Below are 18,039 nucleotides of genomic sequence, written 5' to 3' on the forward strand. Positions count from 1 at the left end.
CTTTATTCCCAGTTTTTGACCAGATAAAATTATGCGAGTAAATTAGCATAGCTCTAATGTTTTCTGCAGACCGCAGTGTTTGATCACAAAGGCATTAAAAGCAATAACATGTTGGTGGCTTTCTTAAGGGCTTGACTGGAAATGAGCCAAAAGCAACAAGCTCTGGCAAATTCCCAAGCCCTGGTTAATTCTTTAGTGAAGCAGCAGCACAACAGTAGCAAACTTTAACTTTCATATGGCCTTTCTTTCAAAATAACTAAGTCAAATAGAACAGAATTTACAATTAATGTCTCATTTACATTTCTAGAGACAAAAGAAGGGTGTGCTTTGTTCCCTAGTAAGTTTACATTCAAAACTTGAAAAAATTCCAGGATTTTAATGCTCTTGCCCAAACTGACTCCTGTTGTCAGCACATGGGATGTAACATTTCATGGTTCAAAACTTACATCCTATGTTATGCCTGTCCTAACTGCTACGGTCTGGCAGCCCTTTTTATTTACTCTAGACTAATTTTGAATGATTACACAGAGCTATTCAAATTGTGGGAAACATAGATTCCAGCCCAGACTTTTCTAAAATGCCTTTGTTTTCTTCCAGAATGTTTATGTTATCCAGGTTAATGTGAGGAAGTTTACTTGGGAAAAAAGAACCTTAACCATTGCACCATGGAAAATAACACGCCTATAGAGAAGCCATTTTTCACGTATAGATTTGACTTTGAAATCAATGGAAAAATTCCGATTGAGTAGATCAAAGCAGGATCAAGTCTTAAAGCAGCCTTTCCCCCATCAGTCATGCTAATACCCCCCAAACTGCTGTTGGTCTAGCAGCACAGAGTAGCGTTACAGGTGATACTACATGTGTACAATGGGCCCTTTGAAAGTCTTTCCCATTGTGAAACTAGTTTAGTATTTGAAAACACAGTACTAATGTTCAAAGGTAATGTTAATAATTCACAGAGATGGATGAAATGTTAAGTGTGGACAAACATTCTGACAAAAAACATTCTTAAAATCAGAATAGATCTTGCACTGCAGATTTTTTAACCACAGATTGCACATATTTTTATTTCACATAGAGGAAATATTTTCTCTATTTTGAGGTAGTAAGGATTTCTTTCACCATCTTTAGAGATTTTACAGACAACACAGTTGTCAGGTTGGTCTTACTTAAATAGCCCATTCTGCACAAAGTGGATTTTAATCTAGTTTTGCAGTCAGATTGTAGTATTTAAAGGGAATTTGAATAAATCATAATCAAGAAGAAGGTTGCTTCTGTCAGAACTTTTTTATTCCTGTGAAGTAGCACTTGCTATCCTGTCTCTGTAGTCAAAGCTGGAATTAAAAAAAATTCTTACAGAAAAAGAACCCTTCCATTACAGAATTTATCATGCAGTAAATATTGAGAAAATGTAATGGATACTAACAGGAAAAAAAGATGGTACAAGACTGCATGGAACCAGAACTTTGTATCCTGAAGATGCACAGGCTTCTCTGTGATACAACACTATTATTTAGAAGCTGTTGGTGTCACTTTAACAGATCACCTAGTGTCCCAAAAGCACAACTGGATCTCTTCCTATCTAAACTCCAGTCTGAAGTGCATGCCCTGGGTGTGTAACCTTGAACACACCACAACAGCAGCAAGTTCCATGACCACCTCCAGGACTTCTTCCATGATAGGTATTGTTTCTGTTGGGACTTTTGCCACCATTGTGCTTAACTATTCTTGGTGTACCAAGGATGGAAAAAGTGCTCATTAAACTGAAGAGACCAGTCAAAACAATCTTAATGACAAAATAACACTACTGCACTTAGAAACCCAGCATGGTTCTGATCTCACTGATAGGGGCATGTCAAGTTTAATTCTGTTCCAAGAGTAACACTATTAAACAGAATTATATGTGTCAGAACTAAAGATGGTATCAGTGAAACCAGAATCATCATCTTCACATCTCTTTTACATTAAAATGGCAAACTCACTGCTCATTATATTACTTCACAGATGGTTTGTGTTTTCAAAATGCTTCGTGTCTTTGTTTCATGTATTTCACAAAGATGGTTTGCTAAAAATTATTAAAAATATTGAACCACTCTTTTCACTCCTCCCAAAAGGAAAAAAAGAAAATAGACTCATACATATTGTGGATGGTCCAGAGATATTTTAAAACACCCAGCTGGGAAAAACATAAATTATATTAAGTTACAAGATTAAATAAAAATGGGAATCTGTCCAGGAAAATGACGTTCTGGGTAAAGTAAATAGGTGTATTTATAGAATTCAGAGTTGTGAGCTATTTCCCAGTTTTACAGGCTGGATATGAGAGTGTTTAATGTAGGTTTTCAAAACAAGATAATCCTAGAAGATACAGTTAACAAATGCACAAGTTCTTTGCTACTACTCCAAATACTAAAAATATTATTAAAAATATAAAGCTGGTATTATTTTGCTTCCTTTTACATAAGTGGACTAAAAGGAACGGTATTTACAAAATACTCTTTTAAGTATTTCATTTATAAGAGCGATATGTTTATAACACATGGTATCCTGACAGGTCTAAAAACACTTCCCAGTTCTGGGAAAACTGCAAAGTACCTGAGAGATACTGCAAGAACACTCACACCATGTTTCACAACATGCCACTATTTCCTTTTAGCCAAGTCTTTCCCAGATGAATTAAGGAATTTGGCATCCACACAGTTTAAACTCCTGAACTCCAAGCAGGTCCTTCCACTGTGAGGAACTGAAGGAGCAGGAAGTATAGTGTACTGACCCTACAAATCTTGTGAATATTAACCTCCAGAACTATGAAGAATCATCTATTCAGTATTAGTTTTAAGAAAACTTAAAAAAATACTGCTTAGACCTTTGGAATAGTATGAAATAAGGACTTAGAAATATAAACAACAATAAATGTTCCTACTTAATGCCACTTTCTGGATAAACACTCGTTAATGTTAAGAGTATATGGATTTAAAAAATTAATCTATTGTCCTTTCACAACTAATGGCTTTCCAAAGTCTCTTTCTGACATCTATTTTAAGTAATCTGTATTTTTTTAAAAACTGTTATGAGATTGATTGAATAGAACACTCCATCTGCAGCACTGGGTAAACCCACATGGTGCTAAGGCGGCAGTGAAAAATAAATTTTCATGTTTTTTCACAGACCAATGCAATTACTTATAAGTAAGTCCTACATGACCCAAAATAAGTATGGACTTCCAATCTAAAACTCTAGTGAATAGTCTATTTTTTCATTAGTCTTAGTGGTAAGAAGACAATTAAGATAATTAAGACAGAATGTCTGCAACATTTTTGAGCATGAAAGAATGGCAACTTTAGGTAAACTCTAAAGCAAGCATTCTTTATAATAAATTAGTTGTGGCTGGGAAAGGGACATACTGAGCAAGCTCACAGCAGTTCAACAAAGCAGGAGAGATGATCTTCACGGGACTGATGACCACCACTGCAATATACAGCTATACATGTCTATGTGGTAAAACCCATAACCCACTTGTTAGCCACCCAGACTTTTTGTACAGTTCCTGGCAAGAGAAGTACCTAAGGGATAGGAAAGCCAGCAATTTGATGGGAGAAATCCCAAAGGCATTAATAGGATCAAAAAAATTGAAGTCCTAGGCACATCCAAACCTACACTTACATGTTGAAAAAGAGTTTGGCACCAAGGTTCTCTTCTGAATCAGCCCTTGTTGAGAAATACCACAAATAACTGGAAGACTTTTCAGTCACTTCAACAACACATGATAACTAACTGAAATGCCACACCTCACATTTTATACAGATCTTTGACTCTTACCTCTGGTTTAGTTTGCATTTTTATTGCCCAGGCCACATTGTGGTTATGTAGACATAACATGCACACACACACACACAAACACATATACATACACATAAATATTTATATGCATATGTATCTACATATACAAATATAGTTTCTCCAAAAACTTTACATTCTAAGCTGATGATTATCCATCTTGTCTCCTAGCAGAAGTGACACTGATAACACTGTAGACAGATTGGTATAGACTATGGTACTGTTTTACATGCTTTTTAAAAAGGGTTGCCCCATATATAGAAACTACAGTCAGCTGAAAACTTAGAAAACATGACATTTTCCAGAATGATTATGAAGAAATAAAATGAGTGTCTCATAAAGAGCCATAAGATTTCTTTTTTTCTTGTTTTGCGAAAGCAGGAAAGATAGACTCAGGTACCACTCACAGCAACATTAGTGAAGTTTGCTGCAAGCCGCATCTCCCTGCCTCTCCCTGAGCCTGCATGACACAACCTAGCAGTCACACCCGTGAGCCCACAGAACCTGTTCCTTTTCCTCTAGGGTACCAGTTCTTTCAGTACTGAGGCTAGATTGTACTCATTTAATGCACAACTATTCCATATTTTATTTTATCCCATTCATTGATTTATAACCTCAGGCTTGATTTACAGCATAGTTTTCAAATCCAGCTCTGAAGATAGAATTATTCCTTTCTAACAAGCCTTCCTGTGGAATTGATCCCTATACTATTTGCATGCACAAGCATTAATTAGCTCTCCAACAAGCTCGTGAGGCCAATTATATCATCTCCATTTTAAATGGCCAAGACTACCACGGCTCAAAAAAGTTTCATTAATTTTGGGTGCCCAGTTTGAGACAGGTGGACCTGTTTTTTCGAGGTACTCAGCACTTTTTATGCTCAAAACACAGCTTTCATGGACTTCGCATGACACCAGCATCAGACCTACAAGTTACCTGAACTCCAACACCTCCTAAGAGCTTACTGTTGCAATTTGTAACAACAGCCTTCCATTACAGCTTTTGTGCATATTTTTCTAGGTTTCCGAAAAGGCAAACAGTACTATGTATGAATTATTATTACATCTAAACATTGTGCTAAGCAACAGTAATAAGGCAAAACCTTGATTTTTACAGGATATGTCAACAAATGTAAATTCTGGTTTGCCATATTAGTAAGCAGAAAAAAACATCTGTGACAAGGTGACATACTGAACTCAGCATACAGACACAGTAAGTCAAGCTAGTGCCTTTATTCTGCAGCTACAAAAGTTTTTTTATTTTTTGCTTTGTTAAAGAAGCATAAAAATGGACAGGTTTTGCTATGTGAGAAATTCCCAGGAAACAATGCAAGTTTGAAAAAAATCCAATTCTGCCCCCTGTAAAAAAACCTGCACTATATATTCTTAAAGGCAGAGTTGAGTAGATTTTCTATTACATTATTTGATTTTATATGATTTACTATTTTGGAATATAACTGCAAATAAAATTAATCAGAATATCACATCCTGTCAATGAGTTCCTAAGTATCTATATTCTAGTGAAAGTCAGTGGAGGACATTTTTAAATGCATAAATAAATAAAAGCATCTACCTCTCCTGACTTAACTAGCCAACCTGCAACAACACCTATGTACCTAACTGCTAGGAATGCCTTTGAAAATTTACCCAGTAAACATGTATTCTTAAATCACCTGTATTTTACGGCAAAAGCAACACTGAGTAACTAAAGTCTGACCTATGTTAACCTTTACCAATATGATGCAGAATTTTCTAAGTCTGTTTACTTTTCTAAAGGCAAATGATAGCCCTGCAGTTTATTTCACTCCCCAATATTGTACAGTTTTCTCCCACTTCAGTTGAACCCAGATTGAGACTGAGGAGAGAAGCTTTCCACTTACATTGCACCAGGATACTTCCTCAACCCTGTGTTTCACCATTTTAACCACAAAAGGACAGTTACAGAAAACAAGTTCTGAAGACTCAACTAGCCTGGAACCTTGGTAGATGATAACATGTGAAATCTGGGGGAGAACAACAAAAATTTCCTTCCTCACAGGAAAACTGATTGACTTTCTGCTCCTCCTTTGTGTGTACTTTCAGACCATTGGGTCCACGTAAAGTTTGTGCCACCTAGCAGGCTCCCCAGACCTCGAGTCTTGGCATTTAAGAGCATATGTGGACAGCACATACCAGCCTAACCCACAAAAAGAGGACAAAAAAGGGCAAAGGCAGGATGATGCCTTAATTCTACATCAAGCATGGAGCACCAGAAAAATAAGACTCTTACTTGCTTTCTGCATCCCACGCTAAGGTACAGCCAGCAAAGGATACATGGCTCCTGAGGCTCAAAATGCCTACTTTCCTACTGTGCAAGCTTCAACACAGATATTATTTTCTAGAATCAATTAAAAAGTGGTTTGACCTCTAGGTAGTTAATTTTTGCAAACACAGAGTTTCCAACTTCTCTTCTAGTTTTTCCATGCTCATCAGGCTACACATGTTTTTGTGGGGACTTCTACCATAGGAACAGAAGAAAGACGAAGACTGCAGTTGACTGGTTGTGCCATTTCATTTCCCAAACCCATATCTTTCATGTACCTCTGTGGGAAAAATACTAATTTATTCTAGAGTCTTGTGATGAAGCATTTTAATGTGTTTCTTAATAAGATATTTGAGTTCTCATTCCTTTTCTTGGTAATATATTTGAAAGTGTCACAGTCTGAGCATCTAACCTGGCCTAAATTCAGATTTAAGAGCCCGTGGGAAAACCCTGTATTCATTTAGTCAAACACAGAGGGATACTGTTGGGAAACACAGGATAAATGACTATTACATACTCCCTGCTGACAACATTGCTCTAGCTCCCACATATTGTCCTGGAGCTGTTTCAAGAAGACATCCCTGTTAATGCTTGTTACACAATTAAACCTTTAGAGCTGCTGAACGGAGTGCACAGAATTTCACATATATTGGCTGTTCATTCAGCTCAGCCAGATGTGACACCAGTTGTAGAAGAGCTCAGATTTTATCATGATAGAAGCCCCTTTCAAAAACATGTAACCACACACCTGTTTAAATAAGTCCACCACAAAAACAGACCAGCAAAGACAGAGCTTCATATGCCTTGGATTTTTAATTTTTTTTTTAATGTGAGTAATCTCTCTGTTTTGTTTTGGACAGGTACATAGACAGTAATTCCACACACACTACTTACTATCATGTTCACACACTACCATATCATCCAGCAGTACAAATTTGGCCTTGATCAGACATGAGCACACAACTGCATGTATGTGAAAATGGTCAGGCCTGACAATTTTTAGTTTATGTTAGCTAGTGTTTATGTTGGCTGCAGAGGAATTGAAGATATCTAATGCCAAAGGAATCCTGAGAACCATCTTTTCAAGCCATTGCAATTGTGGCCACACAAACTAAAATAGTCCTCTGGATGTAACAATGACAAAATAAGGGATTTGAGAGAGGTTTTCTCTTAAGCAGGAAGGGACAAATCAAAAGTGTCTTCTCAGCAAAAATGTGGTTAACAGCTCTAAGTAACAATTTACTTACTAATAACTCTTTGCAGAGCTAGTTAAGTGCTGATCAAATAAATAAGCACGTCTCCATGTATTCCAGGTCATAAGTCTCCCCTTTCAAGGGCCAAAGGAGTAAACTACAATGAGAAGCGTACATGCAGCTTACAACTGCCAGTAAGCAAAAGAAATTATTACGCTGAATCATCTTCACTTTCCACTAAGAAAAATCTGCTACTGCAGGACTCTCCCAAGTGGCTCTCACTCCTCCTCTCCCATCCAGCTTCGCTAAATCCCTCTAACTCTTCTAGTGCTTCATCACAAAAAAACTGTCCACAAGCCCAAATTCTCAATTCTATGAGTGGTAGCCAGAAAAAAACTATGGAGAAACAAATTTTTGAGACATTGCAGTTGTGAAAATGAATAAAGGCTCCATAAATCATGACTACCTTTCATTGCTCATATGACAGCTTTCTTCACCTTATTTGGAATTCAACCTATTTGGGATCAACAATGTTGGTTCAGAAATACATGGGTTTGAATTGTTTTGGGTTTTAAGCATTTTAATTCTAGTTCTTTAGCAAAAACAAGCCATATTTCCATTGAGCTGACAAAACTGATATTCAGTAAAATTTCAGAGTATATACTGTAATTTTTGCATGAGCTTAGTCCCTCATTGTAAAGGTTGCCTGCTGTGTAAAAAAAAGTCCGTTGTTTATAGTTATGCTCTGTCTTAAAAGTGAATGAAAAAAACATGGAGTCTAACTTTCCCAAGAATTCTACACTGGGACATTTAAAAACAAAATCAGTATGTATCTTTTTCAGATAGATCATGATTTCACAAGAATGTTGGAAAATTAATTAAATAGCAGAAACGGAGACTTGAAATCATCAATCTGACTCAGTTAACAGTAAGCGATGGCAACGACAACACCGCTCTCATAAAAGCATCAAATTCAACTACTTGGTCTCCCAAATTCTACATTTAAGAACTTCATTCAATGTCACTTTTGACCAAAGAAGCTACAGTAGACAAGAGCTTTCATGCTTCCTTTCAATTCAGTATTTAACTCTTCTGAATGTACTTTTTTGAAGAATGACCTGTTTTCATTACTTCAGTTTATTCAGTTCTATGTTTTCTTTTCACTTCTATCAATATTAAGTAAAAATTCACCCACTGGCACTTGAGAATCACTCAGCAATCACAGCCCACCACTCTGCAATGCTGATTCACAGCTTCTGCAGTGACTTCAGGGAGAACAAAATAGCAGTATGTGATCAGTTCAACATTAAAAAAGAAAAAAAAAAAAGCTTAGATGCCAAATTTTGTACTGAACTACCTAGAGGCCTTTCTGCTTCACAGAAATGCTTAAGTTTTTGCAAATTCAACCACACTAACAGTGCAAAGTTCCTCTCATTTTTTTTAAACAGCCAAAGACTGTTGACTTCAACAATTACTCCTCCAACTCAATCATCAGCAATTCAACTGATTCAACCCAGCATGCCACAACACTGGTCTGCATCTTCCCACTGTTTCCTAAATGATTGAGCTCTAATAAAGCCTTTGCAAGAAGTCTGTATTTGCTTACATAAGGTAAAACATCTAACCTCTTCCACAACATCTCTGTAAGTGCACCACAGGAACTTAAAGTACCTAAACCAACAAATATTTAGTGGCTATTGGTTGACCCTGTGCCATCCCCTAAACCAGCACCACTATAATCTGTTCCAGTTAGATATATAGGGGTTTGTTTGCTGGTTTCTAAACTCTAGGATACACGACTTTCTAAGATAAATCCTGCTGAATAAATACTCTGTTGCAAACACCTTTTGCATAAGGAGCTATGGTAGCTGTTGCATATATGCTGTCTCTTTTTTGCAGATCATGTACCATTCTTCTGTTTGGGTGGTGGTGTGGTACAGTTTCTTTCCAGAAAGCCATCTTCCCTGTGAGTTAATAGCAGAGCCTAGCTGTTGGGCTGCTACATGACAGAAATGTTTCTCAGCTGAAACAGAAACCGGATGTAGCAGGTCCCTGAATTTTCACAGCTGACCTTAGCAAAGTGTTTCGTATCTTTCCATTAAATTTGTCCAAAACGTTAAGTGACTAATACTCCTCATAGGCTTTAGATATCTTCAGTATTCTATAAGATGTGTGTAAAATCTTAAGAAATAGGATGCATCAGGAACTATGACCCAGTTCTGGCAGTCTGCAGCATGATCTTGCACTAGAAGATGAGACTTTGTATCTTCTCAGATGGATTAATCTTAAACACAAATTCTGTTCAGTGGGTAATCTGAACAAAAGTGGACCATAATACTCAAAGGCATCTTGGTAAGGGATGGCATGCCAGGAAAGTGTGAATGTTCTTTCTTATATTTTATACATATTTTACTATAATTTTCATAGAAAATGATGTATCACTATTTTTTTATTGTCTCTTAACTTGCATGTATCGTATAAAACCAGTATCAAACCATAAGAATCTGAACTAGATCAGTGTGTTTAGATAAGGTATGTAAGAAAAATAAACTTTTATAGCTCACTTAACTTACAACACAAAACTGTGTGGCATTCGCTGAAGATTCATCTATGCAATCTATAGAACTGCATTTGCAAAGAGTGTTATAGATTGTCAGGGATCATTGGAACAGCGAATGTCTGCTGAACCAGAACTGTGGGCCCTCCATCTTTGGTGATTTTAAGACTCAGCTAGACAAAAGTCACAGCTGAGCCCTGATCTACTGCTGGTAACAGTCCTGGCTGGAACAGAGACTGGCCTAGATGACTTCCAGGGGTCCCTTCAAACCAACATTTCTATGATTCTCTGATTTTGTGGTACTGTATAAGATTACGACATACTTAATGAATGGATTAATGAAAAAAAGTGTCATGGTCACAAAAATCTCACAGTCAAGAGCAGGCCTTTAACTCCAAAAATTGTATCAGGACAATGGCAAGACAGCTACGCTGGCATATTAAAATTGGCCCAAAATAAATGGGAGAGAGGAGTGCAGAAGAAGGTGTCCAGTTGAAAGAAGACCACTTTCTCCAAGTTGGATAATCTGCTCCTCCCTTAAAACCTACAATACCAAAAGATATTAAACCCTTTCGTCTAACTACATAGTTACCTGAAGCCTTACAAAGTAAGTTCACAGCTCTGTAAGCACTTACGTCTTTTTAAAAATATTTCTTGTAGTTTTACCCAAGTATCAATGGTAAATAGAATTTTGTTTGCACTACCCATTTCAAACTTTTTGTGCAATCCCATAATTCATCAAAAGTTTAAAGTGAAGACAGTCATCTCCTTGGAAAAATGCTATACTGCCAGACAAACAAGGGTTGGACACAAGAAATCAGGTTCAAGAAAAGAAAGCAAAAAAACATTCTTATACATACATTCTTATACATATTTTTCTATAGCAGTGACTTCTTTTAATTTCAAGCTGAGCACATTACCAGAATCTCACACTAGTTTTAGATAGAGTTTACTAGCTAAAAACGGTATTTCAGTTCCTTCAGGAGCGCAAAGAGATGTAACTGTTGCGTGGTTCACCTGCTGGTCTGACGCAAGGAAGGGCTTCCGTGGTTTCTGGGACGTTTTGCCCGCACCTTATTTCTGCCACATACTTTGTGTAATCGAGGGAACCACAGGGATCAATGCCACCACTGCGGCTCCCGGAGATCGGTAAAGATGGAACAAGACAGGTCTCTGTGGCGTTCAGAAAGGCCCCGAGCGGGATGAAAGGCGGCAAGAACCGGGCTGGTCTCGGCACGGCTGGGGACCGCTGCCAGACAACAGACGTTTATACAGACCTGCCGGTAACGGAGAGCCGCGCGGGGCGGCAAACGGGCCGCGGCCGCCCTGCCAGCGACCCCCGCGGGCGGACGGGCGGGCGGTCCCGGCCCAGCCCGCCCCCGCCACGGGGCGGGGGGACACGCAGGGGGACGCGCGCACACACACACACACGCACACGCTCACACGCACGCACTTACTTGATGTCCTCCCAGACGGCGGGGCCGTAGTTGCGGATGACGAGCAGCTCCAGGGCGTGATTGACGAAGCCGTACTGCGGGGCAGGGCGAGGCGGCGGCACGGTCAGGCACCGGGCGGGGGAGCCCCTTCCGCCGCCTCGCAGCATCCCAGCCCACCCAGCCCAGCCCTCCCACCCCACGCCGGTGCCGGTCAGCCCGGCGGGAAGCAATCTCTCCGAAACAGCCCACCGCCCCCCCATCTCCCCCCAGAACAAAGGGCCGGGGCCCGGCTCCCCTCACGGCTCCCTCTTCCCAAGCGCATTCAGCCTCTTCCCTCCCACCACGCGCCCCGGACCCGAGCCCGGCCAGACCGGACCGGACCAGACGTCCTCCCTCAGTCCCGGTCTCCCGGGTCGGGAAGGTGGCCGGGCGGAGCTCACCATGGTGCCGCCGCGCCGCCGTCACCCCGCCGCCGCCGCGGAGCAGAAGATCGGTCCCGATGGCCTCACCGCCTCCCCCAGCCGCCACCGCCCCGAGTGGCATCCGCCGACAGCCAATGGCGAGCGCGGCCGCTGCTCTAGTATCCAATGGCGGGCGCGGCCGCCGTGCTGTCCTCCAATCAGAGGCGGAGGCGGGACTGCGGGTGGCTGCGGGATGCGGCGGCGCGGCGGGGGCCGGGCGCGTGGAAGTGGGAGCGGCGGGCGCGAGGGCCGCCGCCAGCCCCCGGCCCGGAGTCAGCCGCCGCCGGCGGAGCGGCCCGAGGCGGGCGCCGGTGCCTTCGCCCGGCGGGGAGCTGGAGGGCGCGGGGGTGGGCCGGCCGCCCCGGTCCCTGGGTGGGTTCCCTATGCGCACTGCCAGGTCTGTGGCTCGCCCCGCTCCCCTTCAGGTGCTGGGGCGGCGGGCGGCGGGATAACAGTGTTTGCTGTCGCCTCAGGCCGGCGTGTGTGGGCGAGGGAGGGCGGGACAGGCCTAGGAAATAGGACGCGTCCCTCTAGGGTTTTTTCCCGCCGATGCTCGCCTCAGCGGGGAACCCCTTCGAACCTCTGTCTTACAGTTTCCTCCGCATCCAAAAGGATTTTCCAAAAGCTTTTCTCCAGCTGGAGTCGTTGGGACTCGCCTGACACCGAGCCAGACGATTTAATCAGAGTGCCTGGCAGGTTCCCAGGGGTTAGGTAGGTACGTGTAGAGCAACGTGTGCTCGGGTGTCCGTGCCCTTCGCAGTGGTTGCCGTTGCAGGAGCAGAAATGCTTCCTCCCTCAGTTGTTTCATATCCCAGTGCAACCATTTAGCTTTTAGGAAGATAAATGCCCCCTAAAAAGTGAAGAGTCTGAGGGGCAAAATGACCGCAGACATTTCTGTTTCTGTGCATTCGTTTTTCAAAGGCTAGTGAAGTTAAATGCATAATAATGAGAGTTTTCAGTAATCTTTTTTTTGTGTTGTTGAGTCCTTGCCAGTAGCTAATGTGAATAAACACTGTGTTGTATTGGTAGCCTGCTGCATACGGATTCTTTAAGGGTCCTCCAAGTAAGGTATGACCTTTATAACAGGAGTTGAGCAGAAGATTGCTGACAACATGCCGAGGACAGTTCAGAAATAACATGCTGTTTTCATATGTTATCATAAACACGAAACAAAAAAGGGTGCAGAACTTGAAAAACCCCTTTAGTTTAAAGCCCTTTGCGCCATCTAAAGACCTGGCCTCAGCATATGAAATAAAAATCCTAAGGAGACTGCTGATTTTTTTTGCTTGCTTAAAAAGAGTCAAAATGTATTCAAGAATGAGATTATCTAGAAGGATTATAGGGGTGAATATTTGGTGGACTAATACTGTAGTAGCTCTTGGGCAGAGACCTTGCTACATCAAGTCAGCAGAGCCATAGATGCTAATTGATCCAGATGGATTCTAGATGTAAGTGAAATTGCAAAAGTTCAAACCTTAGTAAGATAGTGCAAAATAAGTTTCAAATTTGAACTGTTCACATACTTTATGAAAAAAAAATCTAAAAACCCAAAGATGGAGTATGTGTGTTCCATGTCAGTAAGTTAACAAATGACAGCATTTAAAATCTTTTGAAATCTCATCTATTGCTTGGTGACCTTTTGAATCTGTGTTAAGATCTGTTAAAATTGCTAGTAAGTGAGGAGGCAAATTACGGATAGCCATTAGAAATTTGGCAAACGTCATCTCAGTAGGCATTCCAAGAACAGTTGAGGGAAACCCTGCTTTTAGGTCAATTCTACTTAGTTTAACACATTCCAAATCTGGGAAAACCAATTCTAGATTTTTTAAAGGATGACCAAGAAAAAAAGTTTCAATATAACCAGTTAAAACTATACAAATGATATGCTAATTTTGAAGGGAGGAAAGAAAATTTTTAGAAAAAATAACTAAACTACTGGTTGAAGATATCTGTGTAGAAAACCAAATAAAAACTGAAGAGATGCAAATCTCTAAGAATCTCTTCAGTCTCCAGGAAACTGGCAACGGAGATGTTGTAATAAATCATGCTGTTGTAACCAGACAAAAGGCAATGTTTCCCTACAGCTGAGGAGAGTCAGCTTGTCACCATTAGCTAGGATTTGAGTATATCAGGTCAGCATCTACTTTTCCTATTTGGTAGGAAGGAATTTTTGGGAAAATGGGAAAACATATCCTACAATACCAATGTTGTAGTTACATGCCCTTTGTAATCTTTGTGTGCCTGCTGGTGGTAATGAATCTACACTCCTGGAAGAGTGTAAGAACACCTGGGAGTTTTGCCCTCTGACGTTATGTAGCCTTCCTCTCCAGCACCTATAAAATAGTTTTGAGGATACAAAATGTCAAGGAAGTCCTGACTGCACATCCCAGGCAGGAAACAAGAAGACTGGGTTGAGAATCAGTGTTAACGTTCCCATTCTTCATAAGTTTCAAGGGAATCTACTTGCTCAGTCTGTATATGGGGTAAACCCTCATGCTCAGAAAATGATACTAGAGAGATTACATAAAATTCTTTTTGGATATGGTTTTCAGAAAGTAGATTAGCCTGGCAATGTTGTGTACCTGAGTGACACTTTTTCAAAAGTGCTGATATCTGCAAAGGTCAAAATTGCTTTAGACAATTGTGAAATTGCCTTTCTTCTTCTGATCTGGATCAGGCTTGGTAGATCGCATTCGCAGGCTGTTCTTGCGATTAAGCCATTGTCATACTAGTGGAAGTTGTAGCATCCAAGGTGAGATTTGTAAAATATGAACTGAAAACAGCATGGGCAGAGTTAAAGCAGGCAATGATTGATTTAGTTTTCTAAAACAGGGATCCCCTTTGAAAATTTTGGAAGATGCTGAATTGAACCAGGTGATTTGCTGAGAGGGACCAACCTCCATTCCAGATGCCTGCTAAATCAAGACTATCTGGTAGGTCTTAGGCAAGATTTGGTTTCAGCTGAAGGAAAGGGTCTAAGTCAACAAGATAAAGTACATGTCAGACCAAGCTGTTAGTACTGGGCTGTGTTTTCAAGGCCCAACCCTATCAGTACCAGGACTATTAGGTAACATGCCTTATGCACATCATGCAATCACTTGGACTGTATCTGATTGTCACACCCCAATTTCTCAGGACAATGACCCAGGTTTGCCAATTCCCAGGTCAGGATTAAGGTGAAGCAACACCAGGGATCCTTTAACTCACAAAACTCAACTTTTATTCGCTCACAACAAGAATTGGCATGCTCACCACCAAAACTGGTATGCTCACAACAAAAATTGGTATGAAAATATGTCAGTAAACTGTGTAACATGGGCTAACCATACATCACCAAATATATACTACAGGCCTTGCTTATTTGGAAATCAGTTCTGGGAAGACAATAAGGAGAGCCCTCCCGTCGAGTCACAAGGTTCAGAGCGGACCCCTTTGCTTTCTAGACCCCTTCTCAGAAAGGAGCCCAGGGGCGGCTGGATCTGCTCTTAGTCCCAGACTTGGTCAACAGTTTATGTCTAAAGGGATTAGGCGTAGGGATTACAGAAAAAGAAAAGGCAAGAGAGAACAAGACAAAGAGAGAAAAAGGAACAGAGAAAGATCCTGGGTCCAGCATTGGTTCAGTCAGCTGAGGGGTCCAGTCAGCCGGGTCCAGTTCCAGTGGGCTTGCGCACGTGGAGCTTCAGTTTGTGTCCTTTTATCATCCTTGCCCCTCCTTCGGGTGGGCATTAGGTTAATTAGGTGTCATGAGCGGTTTGTGAGCCTTTGGGCTTGGGGGTCGTTTGGGGAGTAACTTCCCCTTCCCTGCATGGTGAGTTGCCCTGTTCAGTATATCAGAACAGCACATCAGAACAGGGAGCTGTTCGCCCTCCAGCACGCCCTCCCCCTGGTGTTGTTGATGGGTGCTGATCTGCTTCTCTTCACCTGTGGTTCCTTACTAGGCAGAGTTCCTTGTTATGCAGTTAGTCCTTAAGCAGAACTTGCCCCACCACAATGTTTGAGACATTAACTCTTTCAGTCTCTCACACTGATGCACTTCATAAAGCCTGCAGCTTATTTACTATAGTGCGCAATCTTATTTCCATTTGGGGACCCTCATGTACCAGGTACAGCTTATGACCTGCTGCCCAGCTGCTTTCTGGTATTCAGGAGTGGGAGGGTAGCTGTGGCTCTAGCCACAACTGGGACATGCATGGGATGGAACACTGGCGTGAAAGGAGCCTTTTAGAAAGTGTTTTCTGTAACTGAAATCCTACAAGGCAGCTTCTCCACTTTGTGTCCCTCGAACATGTTTCTCAGGAGTAGTTTCCTGAGCTGGCCATCAGAAAACGAAAAGAGTTGCAGTCAGTGATTAAAAGAGAAAAACAACTGCTGTAGTTTTTAAGTGGTGGTATGTATGGTTTTTCCTGATTTGAGATGCTAAGTTCATCTGGAAATTCTTGTTGAGATCCATGAAAGCAGAAAGTAGCATAGGATGCTTTTATGCTGTATGAGAGGGCAGTTGCTGAGACGGTAACTGGGAAAACCACTAGCTGGCCAAGAACATCTACATTCAGTTCAATATGGTTTGTGTTAATACACAAGCACTCTAAAACAAAGAAAGTATTTTAATAAGTTGCATTTTTTACTTTGGACTTTGCTCTTACAGTTTATATTGTTACTGTAATCCTGAATAAAAATGCTGCCTTATATGGTATTGCTGAATTTCACTTACTGAAGATGGAGTTACTTTACTGACATCAAACTGAATTATGGGTATTTTCTAGTTATCTGTTTCAAATCATAATGGTCTGAGACTTGACATGTGGGATTGTCATAATAATACTTCTCTGGTGCAGAAATATGCTCTTAAGATCACTTCAGCAAGATTCATTATTTCTACTGTACCACTGTACACTATATCACTATACCATTACATTCATTTTCCAACACTGGCATTGACAAGCTATGACTGAAACAGCCCTCAATATGTCAGTGCTGTTCTGTAATGCAATAACCTGTGCAGATTTGAGAAACTCTGTGAGCTGTCTTGCATCCTCCTGTAAGAGAAATGTAATCTTAGCAATGCAGAGCAAACTAATTGCATGTCCAGATCTTCCCTAACACCTTCTGCAATCAGTGAAAAGACTTCTCTTGATTTTCATAGGCTTGTAGTCCAAAGCTCCTGGGAACATTATTGTTCTCAATATTTCTTTGGCAGGTTTTGCTTGGGCTGAAAAATTCAGAAAAGTAGAAGCGTATCTGTGACTTAATCTGCCCCTTTTCACATCCTTGGGACGTTACTGCATGTATTCCTCTAGGTTATTTCCCATTACATGCTGTGTGTGCAGGATACTCATATAAACATGGCATTTGTTGGTGGCACAAGAATTTGTACTGCTCAGAAGATGGGAAACAATTTCAGCACAGATCTTCAAAGGAGGCCTTATAATGGGGCTGCAAAGCAATGTGCTCTCTTCCATTTATATTAGGAAACCACTGGCTCAAATTGACTTTACTGTCAGCATCAAAAATCTGCTGAAGCAGATGAGACACAACTTTATAGGATTGTTTACTTTGTTTTAGATTCTTCCACAGTTTATTATTTCTTTGACTGGCTCTCCAGCTTCATGTTCCACCCTAACTGCATATTTAACATTCAGATCCTACTGTTTGTGCTCAGGAGAGTACATATCTTTAAACTGTTGCATCTGGATGTAGCAGAGGTTCCAGAACCACTGATTATCTTCCATCTTTTATCTGTGCTTCAGTATCAGAGCAATGCTGAGTAACGTAAGACAGTGAGTTTTACTCTCTCCCTTTGCTCTGCAGAAAAGGACTGCCAGTCAACTCATGCAAATGGGATTGGGAAATTAAATTAAAAAAAAAAAAAAAGAAAAAAAAAGCTTATATCTGATTATTTCCTTCCTATGCAGTTGTGAGCAGCCATACCGACGGGGATGATTTTAGAAGTCTCTAAAGACTGTTGTTGCACACATCTTACAGACTTTAGAAGTGGAAGAGAAAGTCCTAGCTTTCATTTCAGAAACAGCCTCAAAGTTAAATTTGGTTCCTGCCAAGCTGACTTCTGATTAACTGGAGCAGGGCTTTGAAAGCAACACAGTCCCTTGTATGCTATATGGCAAATAGCCACAAAAATTATTGCTGTTGCAGGAAATAAAAACTCCCCTTCCACTGCTTTTGCAGAACAATGAGCAGGCATAAAGAACGGTAGCAGCTAGAGTGGCTTGGTAGGTTATAGGATGGGTGGGGTTTGA

The 18,039-nt window shown here is 41.0% G+C and overlaps 1 protein-coding gene across 3 annotated transcripts in view; it reads right to left on the bottom strand.

Moving 5' to 3' along the window:
• The window catches only part of GUCY1B1 (guanylate cyclase 1 soluble subunit beta 1), a 60,289-nt gene extending 48,428 nt beyond the window's left edge, over positions 1 to 11,861 (bottom strand). For all 3 annotated transcript variants that reach the window (XM_075029400.1, XM_075029397.1, XM_075029407.1), the window contains exons 1-2: positions 11,765 to 11,861; positions 11,346 to 11,419 (exon numbers count right to left, since the gene is read on the bottom strand). In XM_075029400.1, coding sequence (XP_074885501.1) covers positions 11,346 to 11,419; positions 11,765 to 11,767 — 77 coding nt within the window. In that variant the 5' untranslated portion in view covers positions 11,768 to 11,861. The remainder of the gene's footprint in view (positions 1 to 11,345; positions 11,420 to 11,764) is intronic.
• Positions 11,862 to 18,039: the final 6,178 nt, after the last annotated feature.

The sequence above is a fragment of the Buteo buteo genome, chromosome 1, assembly GCF_964188355.1.
Source record: "Buteo buteo chromosome 1, bButBut1.hap1.1, whole genome shotgun sequence".
Classification (NCBI taxonomy): Eukaryota; Metazoa; Chordata; class Aves; order Accipitriformes; family Accipitridae; genus Buteo; species Buteo buteo.